General features: G+C 35.8%; 2 protein-coding genes across 2 annotated transcripts; one reads left to right on the forward strand and one right to left on the reverse strand.

The window, feature by feature from the left end:
* The first annotated feature begins 1,352 nt into the window (after positions 1-1,352).
* LOC120275905 (amino acid transporter AVT3C) lies at positions 1,353-3,302 on the forward strand. The gene has a single exon (XM_039282634.1). It carries the CDS (start codon positions 1,404-1,406, stop codon positions 2,703-2,705), a length of 1,302 nt encoding a protein of 433 aa, XP_039138568.1. The 5' UTR covers positions 1,353-1,403; the 3' UTR covers positions 2,706-3,302.
* A 1,865-nt stretch (positions 3,303-5,167) lies between these two features.
* LOC120275050 (actin cytoskeleton-regulatory complex protein PAN1-like) lies at positions 5,168-16,841 on the reverse strand. Its single transcript, XM_039281534.1, has 13 exons — positions 16,448-16,841; positions 13,722-14,979; positions 13,140-13,358; positions 12,803-13,008; positions 11,976-12,050; positions 11,610-11,681; positions 10,379-10,477; positions 10,135-10,206; positions 9,937-10,051; positions 8,303-8,371; positions 7,344-7,647; positions 6,164-6,290; positions 5,168-6,028 (listed from the first exon to the last, which is right to left on the reverse strand). Exons 1-13 carry the CDS (start codon positions 16,583-16,585, stop codon positions 5,597-5,599), a joined length of 3,186 nt encoding a protein of 1,061 aa, XP_039137468.1. The 5' UTR covers positions 16,586-16,841; the 3' UTR covers positions 5,168-5,596.
* Between the last annotated feature and the right edge of the window lie 3,115 nt (positions 16,842-19,956).

The following is a 19,956-nucleotide window of genomic DNA, read 5'->3' on the forward strand; positions in this document are numbered from 1 at the left end:
GTACCATCAGGGAAATTTTGACCTAGTTGAGAGAATAATAATGAACTTTTATGCTTGGACAAATGCATCACCTTCTATGTTTGTTCATGAGAAAGTGATGTTCTACCAATTTTAAATGTCAATTTTATTTTATTTTTACACATAATAAGTAATTACAAATTGAAATCAAATTAAGCATTTTGCATGTAATAAAAATTTTTTTGAGAAAATTAGTTTTCAAGATTGTATTTTATGTTTATCTTGTCTTTTTCTTTGGATTCATTGGATTATATAATGTAATTTTTATATCTATTTTTTTCTTGTGTTTGTTGTCCTGTTAAATAATAAAATGAGATTTAAATAGTTAATTAAAAAAATGTTTTATTTAAATATGCTTAAAAGATAAGTGCTTAAGTTATTTTATGATTTATATATATATAGATATTCACTCCATAGTGTCTTTTATTTTGGCGCAATTATTGATTTATGAAAAAAATTATTTTATAAAATAAATTATTTTATAAAATAAATACTTTAGGCCAAAGAATTAAAAAAAAAAAAAAAATCGACGCGCACACACATTAAAGATTCTGATGTTTAATATATTGATGAAATTTAGGCACACACGCAACTATTAATTGATACTCAAATATAAAAATTAAAACAATCTATCAAACAAGCCAACTACTCTGCCAATGCCATAATTTTGTTTTTAAATATTTTCATATTAGTTTAAAATAAAAATTAATACCTTATCAATTCACCAAAAATAAATAATTTACTATTAAACAAATAAACTATTATACCATGCCAATAATTTTTTTTTTGGTGTATTAACACATGGTTCTATACAAAGATGATATGATCTTTTGATTTACTATTAAAGTATACGGTTTTTTTTATCTATTAATACAAAATTCCTTGCAAAGAGTATAATCAGACCATAAGTGAGTTAAGATATCAATAAATAATCAGGCACACAGTGATATTAATACACTAGTTTCGGTGATTTAACCATCACCTAGAGATTTATGAATTCGCTGATTGTCCATTTTGTCAATAATAATAATAATAATATATTAACAAAACAAAACAAAACGTGCTGCAAGTGGGTATCATTCTAAATCACAAAATGCTAAAAAGTATTTATTATAATAATGATAGTAAGAACAAAACATGAGAACATTCATGCTTAAAGTTTAAATGGATGCCATGCACACCACCATCAAACCAAGTTTCGGATCTTATTATTTGACCTAAATCCGGAATCCCTCCTCATTAGTCATTAGTCATTACTAATTAAACACCAACCCTTACTTTTATATAATAATTACAATATTACCACCCTTTCACACGTCATCATCATCATCTTCTTGAAATTCCCAATTCGCGCGAGCTTCAGATCGATCAACGCATCATCGATCATGGGATTCGAGAAGGAAGCGAGCTCCTCCTCCTATGGCCTCCCTTCCCTCCCCGCCGACGAGCCCTCCACCGGCCCTCTCCTCGCCCCTCACCCTTCCTCCCTCCCTCCTCTCTCCTCCCAACCCAAGACCTTCGCCAACGTCTTCATCGCCATCGTCGGCGCCGGCGTCCTCGGCCTTCCTTACACCTTCATGCGCACTGGATACCTTGCCGGCGCTCTCATGCTCATCATCATTGGCGCTCTCACCTACCACTGCATGATGCTCATCGTCCACACCCGCCGCCGCCTTGATCTCGACCGTGGCTTCTCCAAAATCGCCTCATTTGGTGATCTCGGCCTCGCCGTTGCCGGCCCCGCCGGCCGCCTCGCTGTTGATTCTATGATCGTGCTCAGCCAAGCTGGGTTTTGCGTCGGTTACCTCATCTTCATCGCCAACACCCTCGCCCATCTCTACCCCTTCTCGCCGATCCTCGGCGTTCTCAAACCCAAGGTCGTCTCCATCTTGTCCATGCTTCCTTTCCAGCTCGGCCTCAATTCTATCAAAACCCTAACGCTGCTCGCCCCGCTCAGCATCTTTGCCGACGTCGTCGATATCGGCGCCATGGGCGTGGTTATCGTCGAAGATCTACTCACCTACTTCCACGATCGTCCTGATCTCGTCGCCTTCAATGGCGGCATCTCCGTCGTTCTCTACGGCCTCGGTGTCGCCGTTTATGCCTTCGAAGGGATCGGCATGGTCCTCCCTCTCGAATCCGAGGCTGCCGATAAGCCCAAGTTTGGCCGTACCCTCGGCCTTTCCATGGGGTTGATCTCCATCATGTATGCCCTCTTCGGAGCCTTCGGCTACTTCGCGTTCGGTGACCAGACGAGAGACATCATCACTACCAACTTGGGCGGGGGTCTCATCTCCGAGATCGTTCAGCTCGGGCTTTGCATTAATCTCTTCTTCACCTTCCCAATCATGATGAATCCCGTCTTTGAGGTTGTGGAGAGGAGAGCATTCGGTAAAAACTACTGCTTGTGGGCACGCTGGGTTCTTGTTCTTGTTGTATGCCTGGTGGCGCTCTTCGTCCCCAACTTCGCTGACTTCCTATCGCTCGTCGGCAGCAGTGTGTGCTGTGTGCTTGGATTTGTGCTCCCTGCTGCATTCCATCTCAAGGTGTTCGGTGAGCAGATGGGATGGATTGGTATTACATCGGACATCGCCATTGTAGTCATTGGCATTGTGTTTGCAGTCTCTGGGACATGGTCGGCACTGCTTGAGATTTTCTTCTCTCAAGAACAAATTGGTAGGCTTTGATGCTGAAGCAGAGTTCTCTCTCTATCTGCTCACACTGATTAGGGTACTGGGAATGGTGTGCCTGGTTTTCTCATTCACAGTTTCACAGATCAAAGTGAAGCTGTCTGAATGAGAGGATGGACTTAGGCTTCCTACATGCAATGGAATTGAGGTACATTTATCTTTTATCATCGTCCTCTTCCTTTCAGAATGGAACTCGATTGAAGTATATATATATATATATATGTGCAGAATTTGATCAATGATGAATAAATTAGAGTGATTTGTCTACTCTTGAACCAAGATTGCTTGGTTTTAAGGAACTCTGGTTTAGTGGTCATATGAAATAATGAAGGATTTGTTTTGCTGTTCTGGTTTTGTTTTCATTGTCAATTGGTTGTATTTGTCGAATATTTAATGGTTCTTGGTGTTATATTTAATTTAAACTTGAGCTAGAGATATGAGTATCTAGAGTGTGTTTCGTCTGAACTCTTTTGTTGAAGGATTCCTTTCCTCGGAATTCTTTCGATCCAAACATTTGATTGAAATTATGTTTTAACTATGCGGGTTATTGGATTAGATGTGGCAGAAGTTTGTGGATTTGAATTCTTTGTGACAGATTGCCAATGGTTGTTGATCTTCTTGAGACTTATGTTGTATTTTGAGGTTTTGTTTTTTGGTAAGTTGGTTGTATCTGTGGACTGTTTAAGGTTCTTGTTGTGATATTTTATTTTAAACCTTAGCTAGAAATAAAAGTATCTTCAGTGTGTCTTTACTGTGGGAAATGAAACTTCTTGCTTGACAACAAGAAACTGATAGTCCCAACTATTTGTGGTTCGCTTGTATTCATTTAGTACTGACAAAAATTCAACCGTTGGTTATCAATTGTTTAAATACGGAGACCTTTCTTTTTATTCATCCAGATTTGGGACTGGCCATGGCAAAGTTAAGTATTGAATTAAGAAAATATTGATAACACCTTTTCTCATTGTTTTTTATGTGAATATTTGTCGATTTGAATTCAGTATGATGGATTGCTGATTGGTATTTCTTCTCAAGACTAGATTCTATACCTTAGTTGGGTTTTTTTTTTCACAAAATATTGCAGCTTTTGTTGTATAATGCATAACACAGATCTGAAGTGTTTGAATGTTCAATCTTTATTTGGTAAAGAGGTGTTAAATCTGTGATTCAATTTTAGGTTTGCATTAAATTTGTTCCAATATATATATTTATATATATATATATGAATGTAATGGGATTATACTTAAATGTCAAACTAATAACTTGACGATCATAAGCTTCTTCGTTCTACTGGATCAATGTCCTAAAATTCTTGTATCCATTACCGTCTTTTAGATACTCATATGCACGTTATATATGTTTGTGGTCGGACAAAAATTTGTGTTTCTGTTCATTGCCAGAGACAGTAAGGATTGCAAGTTGAGGGATTGAAAACCAATTTTTTTTGCATAATTATTCAGTTAATTTTAGAGTATCAAAGCTTAGATATTTTGGTTAAGGCGACACATTTATATTGGTTCATATGTATGTATGTATGCATGCATGCATGTGTACAGCAAGGATTGCTAGTTAAGTGAGTGAAACACACTTTCTCTGGACAATTTATTAAACTTTGATTAGGTCTTTAAACAACGCACATTCAAATGATCACATCATGTGGAATCAATAAAATCATGCAACTTTCCCGGGATATTTATAAAAATCAAATTTAATTCCACTTGGTCAACAAGTTTATATTGAAGAGAAAATCAGCGAATGCATCAACCCAACAGTATTTGTTTTGGTTTTGGCATTTGTTTTTGTTTTGAATTTGTTTTCTCTTGTTTGACTCATCAACATTTTCATCACATGCTCAGATATATTTTTTTTCCTCATAAAAAAAAGACCATTTAGTTATAATTTCACCTTTATTATATTTATTATTGTTTTGATATATCTGAGCTCCGACATAGCGAATCACATCAACGTGAACCACGTTCACATACCCGAATAATAAAATTTTGTCACGCCCATATTTAAGCACTCTAATTAATAAATGCAGATGCTTATTTTATTTTTCATTTTTCTCACAAGTATAAATTTAGTTAGCCAAATACTGTGATGGTTATTATTACACTCTTGTCATTCTGTTCAAAATTAAACATCAATTACGTGCAAGAGAAGCGAAATAAATCTACTTTTGGAAAGAAAGAAAAAAAAGTCACCATGGAAAGAAAAAAAAAATTCACCATTAAGTAACAGTTAGACATTTAAAAAATTTTGAGTTTAAGACTAATTAAAAACAATAATAATATTAGATCACCGCGGACTTAATCATAATCTCTTATCCCAGGCTGAGAATGCGTGGATTAGACAATTAATTTTCAATCCATACATATGCCGCTGATGTATATAACGCTTGTCACTTTCATCTACAAAAAGAAAAAAAAATACAAGAAATGGCAATAGACGTCAAGGGCTAAATCCACACAAAGGCATATTAACAGAATCATGTAAATGATATAATCCCTTGCAGATGACAATAGCTTACCAAGAGCAAAGGATCAACATTTACATTTTAGTATTTCAACAGGCATGAAAACAACTCAGCCAAATCTCTCATCACCACCATTTTACATTGATACGAAATACAGAATACGTGAATTTCCAATGAATTTCTACTAATCCGAAAAGAAAACTCTCAGAACAATAAAATAAAAAAAATAGTCGAAAATTCTGCACACAAGATAATAATCACAAACACATTACCATGGCAAGTTTGCAGGACACTTAATGGCACAAACTTTAGCACGAAGACTTGAGCCAAGCTTTCAGTTAACTTCGGGAAGGCACATTTTCTGAAATTAATCGCATCGCCAACAAAACACACTGTAAGAGCGAATTTCCTACTAGAACGCATTCCAGCTGCCGGAATCTCGCTTTGGACTGTGACTTGCTGAAGATTTAAATGGCCCCGATGATCCAAAGGGGTCTGCGTCATCGAATGATGGAAAACCTCGATTGTGATCAGAATCTCTGGTGCTGCTAATTGAGTCAAACCTTGTGAGAGTCTCTCTCTGAGAGAAAAATCCACTGTCATTCATACTGAAAGAATCGAAGCGGCTAAAACTGTCTAAGGAATGGTCATCTCGTCTTTCATTGAAGCCAGGTGGTGAGCTGGAGTTGAATAGTGGAGTACTTGGGACAGAATCAGCAAAGATCGAGCTCTTCTCCTTTCCGGCAACGCTGCTTGCACTTGGGGAAGATACATTTATCGGATTTAGACCAAAATCATGCGACCCAAAGAAAGAGCTCTGGCCAGTCCTCTCATGGTCAATGTCCTGCATACATAGTTAGGAGTGTGAATCTGGCATTAGAGAAATGTTGATACTGCTAGCATCAGCATGAAAAAAAAAATGATAAAGATATCGCATGTAAGTTATTGACAAGAGTTAAAGCATAAATAATTAGTAAACCTTGGTGGTTGTGGAATTAAAGCCCCAGACTGAGTCCACATCATCATTAGCATCAAAAGTTGCTCCCCATGATTGTTCATCAAAAAATTTATCCCCAGAAACTGTGGATTCGGCGCCAAGATGTTCACTGCAAAAAGAGACAATTATAGCAGAATGATCTTAAAAGCATGAGAAAATTAACAGTATTGAGTTAACCAAGGAAGCTCAGGACTAAATACGAAGGCATGATGAAAGACAAAAAATAGTCAACCAAACCATTTTAAGAAAAGCAAATAAATAAATACGAAAAAGAACAGTTTGTTGTTTTTGTAAATAAATAGTCAAGCCATTGAAGCCTTATGCCTAACCAAAAAACAAACAAGTCAATATCATGAAAAAAATTTCTCTAAGCTGCACTAAAATGTAAATCAATTCAACCATCTGAAAGAATCAGCCTGCAATTGAATTCATCTTATGTGGACGGAAGTTCTCTATATAAACAAATCTTGGTCATAACTCAGAAGCAAGCTCTTGAATCAAAATGAGTAATATTCACATGATAGACTGATATTTAACTATTTTCATATGCCAATTCTGCTACTAGTTGTCAAACACAATTTAGATATTGGGATGCAGTCATCAAATAATGTTTGACAATAAACAACAACTACATAGAAATTTGATTTTGTGTTACACATAAGAGTTGAATTCCTGGACAAACGCTCAGAGCAAACCACCACATTTTTATGGCCAACCTTGCAAATTAGAAGCAAAAGCTTGGTTAATAGCCAGCAGGACACACACACCAGTTGATTAGACCTTCACCACGTGTCTGGTGACTCAAAAAACTCACACAATATGACCTAATTGGTCGACATGACCTTTCCTCAAAAGTTCGTTGAAATTTTCTTTGTTTGTTTATTTTGTGGGACTGTGTGCATTAATTATGCAAAACTCATCTCACTATCAGACATTAAATACCAGTAGATATAGTATAAGTAGCACCTGATATTCAAAAGAGTCATGACAAGCTCACTTTCCCAATATGATATTAAGTGAGAATGCCACATGCTTAGCAAAGTCATGCATATAGACCCACACATAAACCACAAGAGAAATGCTAATTGAGGGCCGAACTTTTGATGGATTACAATCAGATCACAGAAACAGTGCAAGAATACTCACAGACCGACATACATACCTACTGCTTTCTTTAGTGCGTGGGGAAAATGTAGAGTGGAACTCTCGAGATGGACTTCCTAATGCACTTCTTCCAGGACTGCCATGAGGGCTCCATGTCGATCCTTCACTCTGAGCGTAAACTGATTCATCAATTATTGGCTCACCAGGTCTAAAAGGTTTATCAACCTTGCCATTAGTATATCTTGATGATGCAACAGAGGAGACCTCATCTGTAGCCGCATCCCATTCAGCGGGAGACTTGGGTTTTGCATTCGCCACAGCATTTTCCAGTTCACTATTAACCTCATTTTCAAGAGTAAATCCTAGAAGCAGATCACCGAACACTAAAATTTAGTACTTCATGTGGCAGTGAAAAAAATGCAATTATTCCAGTCTTATGTTTATTATGACATCTCAAAACATAAGAAGATTGACAACCACCAGTCAAGCAATACTATTTCATCAATATCAAAGCCATCTAATATTTAATTTGAAGGTTGCAAAATAATCAACTGATAACACGTAATGAAAAATACTCAATCAAATATGCACCTGTTGTGGTAGGCAAAATCTGAGTTAGTATTATATTAGATACAAACAATAATAAGCATTTTTTTTATGTTTGCTATAATATCAAAATAGACTGCAGGCGTAACTTCCTATAAATTTTTTGAAAAGACTAAGAAACCATAAAGATGGTTTTCAAATATCACAAATTAGTGATGAAGAAAAGAAAAGTTAAAGAAAGAACTACAAATAAGCAGATCCTGACTTTGCTTATGAATTTGTAAAAGCCTTGAAATTACAATACCAACTGAGACAAGAAATAAGGACTCACATGTATTTTATTTTTATCTTTTGATTAATTTCTAATAACTAAGCCTCCGTATTGGTGGGGCTAAGTCAAATTTATAAACAACTATTCCATCAAATACATCCCAAAATGAATGCATACCAAAATATGAAAAATAGAGTTACCTTCATCTTCAAATTTATCCCAATCCTCATCCCAATCCATGGCTCCCTCTTGTACACCAGGTTGCCAACCTATAAAAAAATTGAAGTAGTGGCATTGTGTAAAAGTAAACAACATAAATAATCGAAACTGAGAGAGAGAGAGAGAGAGAGAGAGAGAGAGCGAGAAGTTTTACATCAACAGGTTTAAGTTGAAGCTACAATTGACTCTTATATATTGCTTAAACTGCGCTTGTTATATCGTTGTCAGATCTGGACAATAAGAATCAGAAAAACAAAAATCTGCATCTCCTCTAGAGCTTTCTAGGACTTAAAATGGTTTGTGATTACCAGTCAATTATCTTTGTCAGAAAATTATTACATCGGATAACATTTAATATATAAAAACTGTGATATATGGGTCAAAATGTTGGGTGGCTAATAAATATCCTCAAAGGATGGGCATAGCTAAGATGAGAATGCTGAGATGGATGTCAAGTATTGTTTAGTAGAAACTGTGATAAATGTCCTTAAGACGGCCGATAGATGCCCCCATAAAAAGGATGGAGGTTCTTCAGATGAAGGGTCATAGAAGAGGAAGAGGTAGATTTAAAAAAATGTTTAGTACTTTACAAAATGATATGTATTGCTTTATATAGTCTTTTGGCCCTTAATGGAAGGAAAAGATTCATGTAGCCAACCCCAAATCGTTGGGACTAATGGCTTATTGTTGTTGTTGATGATGAAAACTTGATATATCATTGGATTTTCTTGCCCCTCATATAGCTTTGAAGGAATAAGAAACTCCCACACTTGGGAGGACGATGATAGTGGATTAATGATAACCATAGCCTGCGGTAGGTTAATACAATAGCTGAAACAATACAAGGTAACTCATAATTCTTGCTCATTTGATCTGTGCTGTCAACTGCACTCTTGTTGTTTCTCACCCATAGCAAGGCATTCCTCAGACGAAAGTTTGCCAAATGGGTAATTTTTTAAGAGTGATCAACAGTCACATTCTTCACTACCACAATTTCTTATACTAGCTCTATTGAGGAACTAGTGGGCTTAATGTCTATATTCTCACTTCCTAACAAACTCTAGGTATTCAACACATGTAATTGAAATCTATCATATCTGAAAAGGTATGATGGAGAAAAGATTTGGCATGCTATTTAATCCCAACTTAGAAGAACCTATCTCTACCTCCTAGATTGAAAACTGCAAAACCTTTCACCATCCGATACACCTAAATATCATCAGCTCAATGTTTTTGGTCTAAAATTTCCAGTATTATAACGCTCTGATAATGCCAAAAATCAAGCAACTGCTATTTCATTATATTGTCACTCAAACAACCTTAAATATAAATTCTAATTCTAGCCAGCATTTAAGGATAGAAGTATAATGAATTACCTTTTATCCTTAAATTTCACGCAATATTGTTTTTCTTACAAAAAATCAAACAGAATTACCTTCAATAAATAAATATACCAACTATTTATTGGCAAAATTTCATAATCATAACACAAGAAAGCAAAGCTAAAAAAACAACATAAAATTATGGGAAACACGAGACCAAATTCCTAACTTAGAAGCTGAACTAGCAAAAAAGGAAAAGGACATAATGTGAAATAACAAGAAGTTAAGACTACCAAAAGGAAGCTTAATCGTCGTCGTAGGCTTCACATCCACACCATGTTGCTTGCAACGTTCATTCAGAGCTTTCTCTAGCTCCTCTAGATCAGATTGTATACGATCTGCACGAACCTGTGATGCAGAGACAGCTAAGACTTTAGAAATTGATTAAATTGGTTCTAAAATAGATCACCAATGTACTATACAAGTAATACCTGAAGCAAACCATCCGCGCTTCCACCTTGTTCCACCTTAATTATTGCATTGTGCAGCTCCATTTTTCTCTCCTGAAAAAGAATCAGGAATACTCAGCACCGACTAGGAAATACAAAGCATTAAGAGCTTTATTAAGTTATGAAACAAAACCCTTTCCTCTTATCTACTAGGCAACCTTACAAAAAATACTTACGTAAAAAAATCATGTATGTAGAGCCTATGTCAAAGATGTCATGGGAATACCTGAATGTCCCGATATCTGGCCTCTTCCACAGTCAATTTTGAAGCGACATCTCCAACTTGCTTGTACTTCTCCTCATATTTTTTCCCCAAAGATTCAACCTGAAATACATGCCATTAAATATCGTCACACAAAATGTACCAACATAAGAGAGTGGGTCTCATCATAGCGAGTGTTTGCCAGATACTTTAGTAAGGATATATATATATATATATATATATATAGCAGACTAAAAGAACAAGAACAAGGACATTTCAGAAAGCAAGTTGCACAGGAAATTTAACTAGTAAATTAGAATTTGAAACAGCATGTGGCACCCTTCTCTTGATTAATAAAAATTGCCTTCATTATGAAATATGATGCTTGGAGCAGAAAATGTAAATACATATGCTGAATTTAATTTTACTGATAACCCATGCAGCAGATAAGTTTCGTTTTGGGAAGGAATTCAATTGACTGATGCAATGTGGAGAACCAACTCAGATTATTGCTCTAATGGCTGCTGCATTAGTGAGAGCCTACCAAGATGGTCTAAAGCAGGCAAGAATTCAGAAGAAAAAGTTGCCTAGGTGGCTGCTTATTTGATATGGTAAGGAAGAAAGAAATCTAAGCAGGAAAACAAAAAATGATTTTACAGTAGGGTTTAAATACCCATACAAACTTTCAACAATAACGATTATTGTCCAGAGTTAGTTTCCCAAATCAGACAGAAATGTCCTCTGCGCATTTTTTTTCCTTAAAAAGATACACCACTCAACCAGGCATCAAGTATCAACCATGATGGCAGGCCTCCCCATTGGCACTGGAGAACACCATCTCTTAGAGCATGATAGAAGCAGCAATACAGAGATATCGAGAGCAGGCAAATTGGACCATAAAGTTTTCATGTAATTAACAGACAACTCAAAACAAAGATTCTTTTGATATTCAAGCTTCATAATTTATTCCAGCTTGAAATAAGTGTTCTGGTGATAGCAACATGGTACCATGACAATACTACTATAATAGCAGCTAAATCATTTGAATCATGCCAATGCAATTATTATCATAACAAAATATGATTTTTGAGAAGTTCCAAAAGGATTTTTTGCCACTAAACTTCTAATGATGGAAAATACATAAAAATATTGCAAGAAAAGTAACTTATACACGGAAAGTGGAATAAAAATAATTCCAACAACCAATAGGGCGCGAAAATTCAGAATGCAAAGTTATATCAGAAAAGTACAGTACCTCACGTTTATCAGCAGAAGCCCTCTCTGTGATCTCATTAAGCCTATTGTCACACCTACTTTTGTAAAGAACCTGACAAGATGATTTTAGTTAGAATCAGATAGAAAAGATGACACCACAAAGCATTCGGTAACATGAAAAAGATTGAATACCATTATGATAAAATGTCCAAAAAAGCCTTCTAACCAAAAAATATAAAATGAAAACAAGACCGCAAAATTTTCAACCTTATCTATTAATTAGGTACCATCACATAGTTCATCTGGGAGAAAATAAAATATGAAAGCATATGGCAGAATACCAAGTTTATCAATTAAAAGCATGCAACAAAATAATAAAAATAAATAAACAAATAATAAAACTCACAAGTTCTTGCATCTTGTTGCGGTAAAATTCAATCTTCTCTTTAGAATCTAGGATCTCCTTCTCTAATTCTGGGACCTTCAAGAGAAAGACAAAAAATTATATTGCGTAGTGCAAGAAAACAACAGTGAGCAAAAAAAAAAAGAAGAAGAAGAATAAAATGACAGAAAAAGCATGTGATAGCCTCTGTTTAGATATATGAAAATTTATGAGCACTGAAATAATCCAAAACATGGATGCCTCAAAGAAACTCTGTAAAGCAATAGGAACTATGTCTAGATATAGTTAATTATTTGCCTTTTACAAAAGTCAATTAAAAAGGAAATGTTACATCTAGTGAAGTTTTACATAGCGAAGAAAAGAAGATACACTCTTAACTTTGAAAACAATAAGAATTTGGCACCACAAACTAAAACAGAAGGGAATCTCACAATAAACATAAAGGTGAATCAAATGAAACCTTTGAAGAATTAAGGTCTGTTTTAGTTGGTTGTCATTGAATGTGGATGCAAGTAAACTTATAGCACATGGGAAAAAACACCATTAAATATTCCAAGAAATGATATTACCATTAAGTTGACTATCAAGCTTCTGATTCCTAATAAAATATTTGGTTATCAGTACTCAGATAAACACATGACAGACCACTACTTATACAGGTAAATAATTGCATATAATGTATGAATGCCATATTAATGTAAATAGTCAAAGACAATTAAAGTGGCATCTTAAACAAGATAAGTATGTCTACCTACAGAAGCAATGAAGGCTTGTCAACCCAAAAATTAAAAGTCAAACAGGACTTAAAGTAATGATCAGAGATTAATTACTTTTTTGTCTGCATCGGTTGGCTCCTGGGAATTTGCATTCAGTGCCCCCTGCTCTTTAAAGTGCTGGTTTGCTGCTATCCTGCTTGAATTTTGGTGAGGCTGTTGCCTTCCATCAATCTGAGAAGAAACTGAATTTTGTAAAGGCGGCCTCAATCCAGAAGTAGGGAAAACAGGATGTGATCCAGGCATCCCTTGCTGAGATAAGCCTAACCCATATTAAACAATAAGCATATAAAGGATTAGTAAAGCATGATAATATGATAGGAGCAGACAATATACACATGTAATTGTAACAATATCTAAAATAATCATCATGAGTTAATCGTGTGAAAGATACCAGTGCTTGGTTGAAAAGTTGGACCACCATATGACAATGAAGGTTGGCCAGTGGCACGCAAAAGAGTATCATCATACTTGAGACTGTTTGGAAGTGTAGATGGAAGGGTGCGTCCTTCACGATAACGCTCCATCAAGTAGAGAGCAGTGCAAAACTCCCTCAAGGAAAGCATGCTGTCATTGTCCTGATCAGACAAGTCCCACACCTGCTTCAAAATTTCTAGAAACCAGAGACAAACACCAGTGTTAGGGAACTACAAATTGATTATGACATAAAATACACTAAACTAATTAGCTCTCAAAATATCAAGGTACGTAAACAACTCTTTCAAAATGTAATGCAGATCAAGGAAAAAGAATATGTGACATAAAGCGGTCATGCGTTTGTGAAATGCCAATATAACTAACAATAATTAGCTGAAAATGACAAACATAAAATACACAAATGGAACACTCTATATCCTTGCCAATACAGGTTAGGTTGCCAAAAAGGTTGGTATGATCTAGAGAAGCAACGCTTCACCCACACACATTCTTAGTGAGCAAAAACTAGAGTAACATTCAGCATCTTAATATCAAATACCTCTAGGAAGCCTCCAACTCAGGAACAAATTGCGTGCCTGTTCACCAGTAATTTTTCCATCTCTATCTTTATCTACCTCCACAAAAACTCGAGTGTACTTCTGTACGTCAGATTGAGTAATTTTTGGCCATGCCTGCTGGGATTCATTCGAAGCAGAACTAAGAGGTCCAACTGAAACATTTGATGTATTCAGAGCAGTACTCTGCATGATATTGAACTGGTTTGGCTTAACTATTCCTTGAGTTTGTTGTGGCTGACTACCACCAAATGGTGCTGCTGAAGCTTGCTGCAATGGATTGAGTTGTCCTGCTTTAATGGAATTTTGAGATCCAGAAGCCACTGGGGCAATACCTGATGAGTTGGACATACCAATTGAAGAAAAAACAGCATTAGATACATCCTTCTTGGGCTGGGGCATGGCAGAGAAACCATCACCACCAAAAAGTGAATCAGAAGGAAACCCATTTCCAGAAGAAACCGAAGCTTTTGAATCCTTAGAAGTTGGTTGGAATGATGACTGGAGTAAATCCTGAGGTTTTGGTGGAACTGAAGATGTTTGAGCTGGTGGTGTTGCCTTAGGGGTCATTGCAGGTGTTGTGACAGATAGTTCTGGTCTGAACCCATCATGGTTTACTGAGGGAGTATTGCCTCTGATCTGAAGTTGTGAAGACCCCCCAACTGAACTGCCAGTGATACCACCAAGCCAATTAGTTGATAGATTTGCAGTGTTTGACCCAGGAAGGAGTGGACCAGCTACAGTGCTTCCGACTTGACTAGCCACTTGCCCCTGCATTGAGGGCACAGACGCTCCAGGTTGAGGTTGTCTCATCCGAAGGTTATCAGTAGAAAAAAATTGTTGGTTTGCACCCATACTAGGAAATGCCTGCGGCCCTTGCAAAGCAGGAGATTGAGATGATGCAGGTGCTGTGCCAATCCGACCCATTTGTGTGGAAGGTAAAGCCACAGGCTTGGACTGTGGTGCAGAAATGATAGCAGGATTCATCTGTGTTGCAGATGCCACAACAGGATTTATTTGTGGTGCCCGAATGGCAGCAGGATTCATCTGAGCTGCAGGCGCTATGACAGGATTTATCTGTGGTGCAGGAATTTTAGCTGCAGCAGGACCATATAGTGCTGCCTTCACGATATCTGCCGTTAGTTCTCGCCCACTTTGCGCCACAGTCACAAGCCTTAATGCATTGTAAAACTCTGTCCGTCCAAGGAAACCAGTTCGATTCTGATCGGCATGCATCCAGATCTGCAAAAGAAGACATAATACAGAGCCAAGCACAGATGGAAAAATCTAAATTAAAATGCAAATATTGTTGACCGGTACATGATACCATAGTGTTATTCAAGGTACAGTTTCTACACATTCTCAAAATGAAAATAGGCTAAGCTCATTGGTCATTATTAAGTAGCAAGATTCCCAAAATGAAGTTATTTGGAGGTAGATTTAACAATTTAACTTTGGAGGAACGCGTAGCCATGGAAAGATTGCAAATTACAGGTTATGAGGAAAGGGCATGGCTCAGTTAAATAGTACAGGACTATCCAAAAATATGTAAGAATTGTAGTTTTCAAATAGCTATGAGATACTATTATATTAGTCTGATCAATAAGCATAATTTTTGCATGACATCCTTGAAAATTTCAAATAAATATGAGATAATATTTTCCACATCCATATAAGATGAATCGGGATGAAAATTGGTAGTTTGGGAATAGCAGCATTCTATAGTTCTCATGCCATTATAGATGAAATAAACTCTAAAACAGGCATCCAACTTCAGCAAAGGTAATCAACTAAGTCTAAGATTATTTTAGCACAATTTTTATACATTCCTAGGCTCAATGAACCAAAGAAGGTGTGGCTTTCCTGATCCAAATTTAAGTAAAAAATGTTTTTTTTTATTAATGTTCCCATATAGATATGATACAAACCACCACTTGATGTTTGAATTCCTGGTTTGATAAATCCTTTTCCAAAGTCCCAAATTGTAGCCATGTGAATATATATATATGTGTGTGTGTGTGTGTGCGCGCTCGCGCATGTGTGTGTAAAAATGAATGACTACAAATGGAATCCTTGATCTAAGTGTAAAAGAACCTCTTTAGAGACTAGCGGTCATTGATCTCTAAGAATTTTCAAAATTCATTGAAGGATTAGAATTCATTATCTTTGAAATCACTAGTCTTGGTGAAGATGCCATTAGCAAGCTTCAACAAACTAAATATACATCTAATCACTACCAACAAACACAAATTTAATCTGTGAAGTCTGAACCTTATTTCTGTGCAATTATCATTCATATGATAAATACCACATCTAAAAACGAAGGCCTAATTAACAAACCTCATGAAGAAAGATGCTCATTTAAATGAGATCAATCACATGATCTCAATTACCAACATCCAAAAAAACACATTTTCGCTAATATTTACATAAAACGCAAGACTTTCCTAACTTTTCCAATTCGATACCTTTCCAACTTCAAGCCAATTGTTAGATAACCTACAAAATCATATCCCATCCGATTACCTAGCCTCGTCACATTACACCTCATTACCGAACTAAACCTTCAGGATCTAATACAATGTTCGAGATCTAAAACTTCTAGATCAATCAAATCTAGGAATTCAAACACCAACAACAAGAAGAAGAAATCACCACTCAATTAGGGTTAAAGAATGGATTTAATTAGGGGAAGAAAAAAAATAAAAACCTGAGCTAATATCTGTTTGGGCAAATTCGATCCCTGGAAAAAGGCAACTGCTTCTTGCCCGCTGATTCTCCCATCTCGATCCAAATCCGCTCTCACAAAGTAAGACTCGAACTTCTCCATGTTCGGAGCTGCAGCCATTACCAATGAGATAATTCCCCCCAAAAAAAACCCAAGAATCAGCTCCGAACTGTGAACCCTAAGCAGCTGAAAGGCATCGAGAAGAAGCAGCTTTCAAGGATCAAAGAAATAGAGATGAACCGCAAGAGATTCAAGAACCAGGATCAACGTGGAGATCCAGATTGAGAACAAGGTCCTCTAGGAAATCTCGCATCGATGATGGTGATGATGGTGCTCTTCGATCGATCGAGGAATGGAGAAGTAACGGGAATCGGGTTTTTCATTTTACATGGTCGACCATCAAAAGACGGCTTTGCTTAATGACGTAAATGCCCTTCTATTTACTGCAATTTACCTGCCAATACATTTTTTTCTTTTTTTTCTTTTTATAAATGATTAATAAATGTGTTATACGTATAGTGAACAAGAATGGGAGATCTTTCTGATTCTTCTGATTTTATAAAAAATATCTCAATTTTTTTATATAACAAAGTGGTTTTTATTTTTAAAATTATTTTTATTTTTTTAAAATTTATATTTATATATAAATTATCAAATTCTCTCTTATTATTACTAACTATTGGGATAAACGTATTTTTAGAATTATTATAAAAATTATAAAATAATAAGGATTAAAAACAATTTTACACGGGAATGAGATTTATTGATTTATATAATAAGTTTATATTTTGAGATATATTATTATATTTTCATATCTAGCAAAAATTATACTGCTATAATTTTGTGGCTCTAAATTTAATATTTTATACTAATTAGGTAGCCAGGTTAGTTTCGGATATTTACCTTTATTAGATTTTGAGATATTATTTTCTGCTTTTTTTTTTCTTTTCCGAATAATTTAATATAAAGATAGTTTCAAGTTTGATATAAGCATGGAAAGGTTTTTCTCAATATTTCATATCATTTTTTTATTTATTATGCACTGTGTTAGAAGAAAGAAATGAAAAAAAATATTTCAGTTAATATATTCATATCACAAGGGGAACGACCATGGTAGAGCTCAATTTCTATTGCTCAAAGTTTAGGGTTTGACTCTCTCTCAATATATGATTTAACTATAAAAAAATGTGTGTGATAGCGGGGTAGTTTTACTGGTGGACATAAAGGTTTTTTAAATATAATGCTATAGTCACAAACCTTTTTTTTTAATGTCATGGTCATTTATTTTCTCTCCACACGCATTAGTGGCCACAATAGCCAGTTTTGTGGTTGTTTCCATCAACTTTGTTGACGCGTGAGGCCAACAAGACATATTAAATGCATTCTCTTATCATACATGGCAATTCAACTCCATGACTTTTTAAACTGTACGTCACGTTAGCGCCATGTCAGCGCCCCTTCTCTCCTTCACCAACTCCAACTCTCAGAACACCCTTTGTTTTCCCCTCTCCGACAACCTCCTTGACATCGACAATCACACCCACCTTCCTGACATCTACCTTATCCTGCATGACCACACTATCTCTCCCCTCCCACCCTACTTCCGTCTCGCATGCGAGCGAGTTCAACGTCACCTACCTCTACTCTAATTTATACATCAACGAGACCCTAGCATACAAATCTATATCGACATGCAAGCTTTGAACTACACGAACTTCATCATGCGTACCCTTATCATCAAGCAAGCTTTCTTTATTAACATAATAGATCTAAATCAAAACAAAAGAAGAAATTTCAAGCTCTAACAAGCAAAACATATCACAACACGAACTTCATTATGAAAATCAATCAAATTTCTAAAGCCTCTCATCTTTTCTAGTCAATCATCCACCCACAAATCAACATGACAAAAAACATCTCTATGCATTCACCGAAAACAACAAGCTTAATGATCTAAACAACCTTTCAAACCGACCGTGAGGAAACCAGAGCACTTCACAACTTCAAATCACAACTACAAACTTCAAGCTCACCACAAACAACAACAACAACTACTACTACTACTACAAACGCAAACCTCAACTCCTCCACAGGTACCATGTGAAGCATCTCAAGGTTGAAGAAACCATCAGACTTCATCTCAAGCTTGGATTTGCAATGTGTTGAGTTGGCAAAGCCAGGGTGGATAAGGACACCGCTTGCGAACTTCATCGGAGATAAGTACTATCGAATTGTTTTGCCAAAAAAAGAGGATACTTTATGGACAATGTTACCACCGGTGTTGTCACCGATAAGGAACATATGAGAGGAGTCGGTGATGGATTTTCAGGCTTGGAGGAAGGAACCAGAGACAAAGAAAGGCGGTGATGGCGGCTTTGATGCTCTATTATAGGGTTTCAATGAGCTTGGGTGAAGAGAAGCGAATCAATGACGGGCTCAACCCTAAAAAAAGGACGAGTTGAACTGCTATGTCGCACAAGTTATGAATTTAATATGTCTTGTTGCCCTCCACACCAACAAAGTCGACGAAAACAATTATGAAACCAGCCATTGTGTCCACGAGTGCTCCCGGAGAGAAAATAAGTGACTATGATGTTACAAAAAAAAATTTGCCGGCATAGCGTTATATCGTGTGATGGCCCGTCAACACATGAAAAAAAAAACTATTTTTAAATTTCTGATAATTTTGCAAAATGATAAATTAGTTGTGCTTATACAATCACCATTAGGCAAAAATTACACCATAGCTAAAACCACTTGGTTCAAGTGGTTAATGGCACTACAAATAAATCGCTTGTATGGCGTACGAAGTGGTGAGGGTAACAAAGGTTCAAATCCTTATTAAAAAAACTAACTCACAGGTGAAGTCATAACCCACACTCACAAACTATAGAGATAGACGCTTGTCACATTCTGAAAAAATTACACCAAAACTAGATTTTTTTTTTTTAAATTTATTTTCTCTGGAGGCATATTGAGCCTCGCTTGACTATACTAAACAATACATGCACAGAGCCAACCTAAGGCAGAGGCATCTAAGGCCAATGCTCAGAGCCTTTGGTTTCTTTGGGCCACAGGATTCATGATTTTTGAATTATATTTTAAAATAATTATTTATTATTATGTATCCATATAATCATATTCTTAACCATTTATTCTAAAAAATAAAATTTATCTTCTTTGTTATGACGTTCGATTACTTGAAATTTGCCTTATCAAATTTATGGTGATATTAAATATCTATTACTAACTGAAATTCTATTGAGATTAAATAAACTAGTGATTGTTTTGATTGAGAAAAAATTGATACTCAACTTAAATATCAAAATTTAATAAATAATAAAGCATATAAAAAATGAGTTTTAATTGTGGGTTTTATGCTTTGAAACTAGATTTATCAAAAGAAAAAAATAAAGAAGGGTCTCAATTCTTTATATTTTCTAAAGTTTTGAATTTTATTTCTTGTAATTGTTAATCTTGAGTTATTTTTT

The sequence above is a fragment of the Dioscorea cayenensis genome, chromosome 14, assembly GCF_009730915.1.
Source record: "Dioscorea cayenensis subsp. rotundata cultivar TDr96_F1 chromosome 14, TDr96_F1_v2_PseudoChromosome.rev07_lg8_w22 25.fasta, whole genome shotgun sequence".
NCBI lineage: Eukaryota > Viridiplantae > Streptophyta > Magnoliopsida > Dioscoreales > Dioscoreaceae > Dioscorea > Dioscorea cayenensis.

What these genes read in the sequence shown, in the direction of transcription:
- LOC120275905 (XM_039282634.1), top strand. Translation starts at nt 1,404, where the DNA reads ATGGGATTCGAGAAGGAAGCGAGCTCCTCCTCCTATGGCCTCCCTTCC.
- LOC120275050 (XM_039281534.1), bottom strand. Translation starts at nt 16,585, where the DNA reads ATGGCTGCAGCTCCGAACATGGAGAAGTTCGAGTCTTACTTTGTGAGA. An exon ending in AACTTTTCAACCAAGCACTG is followed by an intron (nt 13,009 to 13,139) that starts GTATCTTTCACA and finishes AATATGGGTTAG; the next exon opens with GCTTATCTCAGCAAGGGATG. An exon ending in CCAGATATCGGGACATTCAG is followed by an intron (nt 10,207 to 10,378) that starts GTATTCCCATGA and finishes ATTCTTTTTCAG; the next exon opens with GAGAGAAAAATGGAGCTGCA.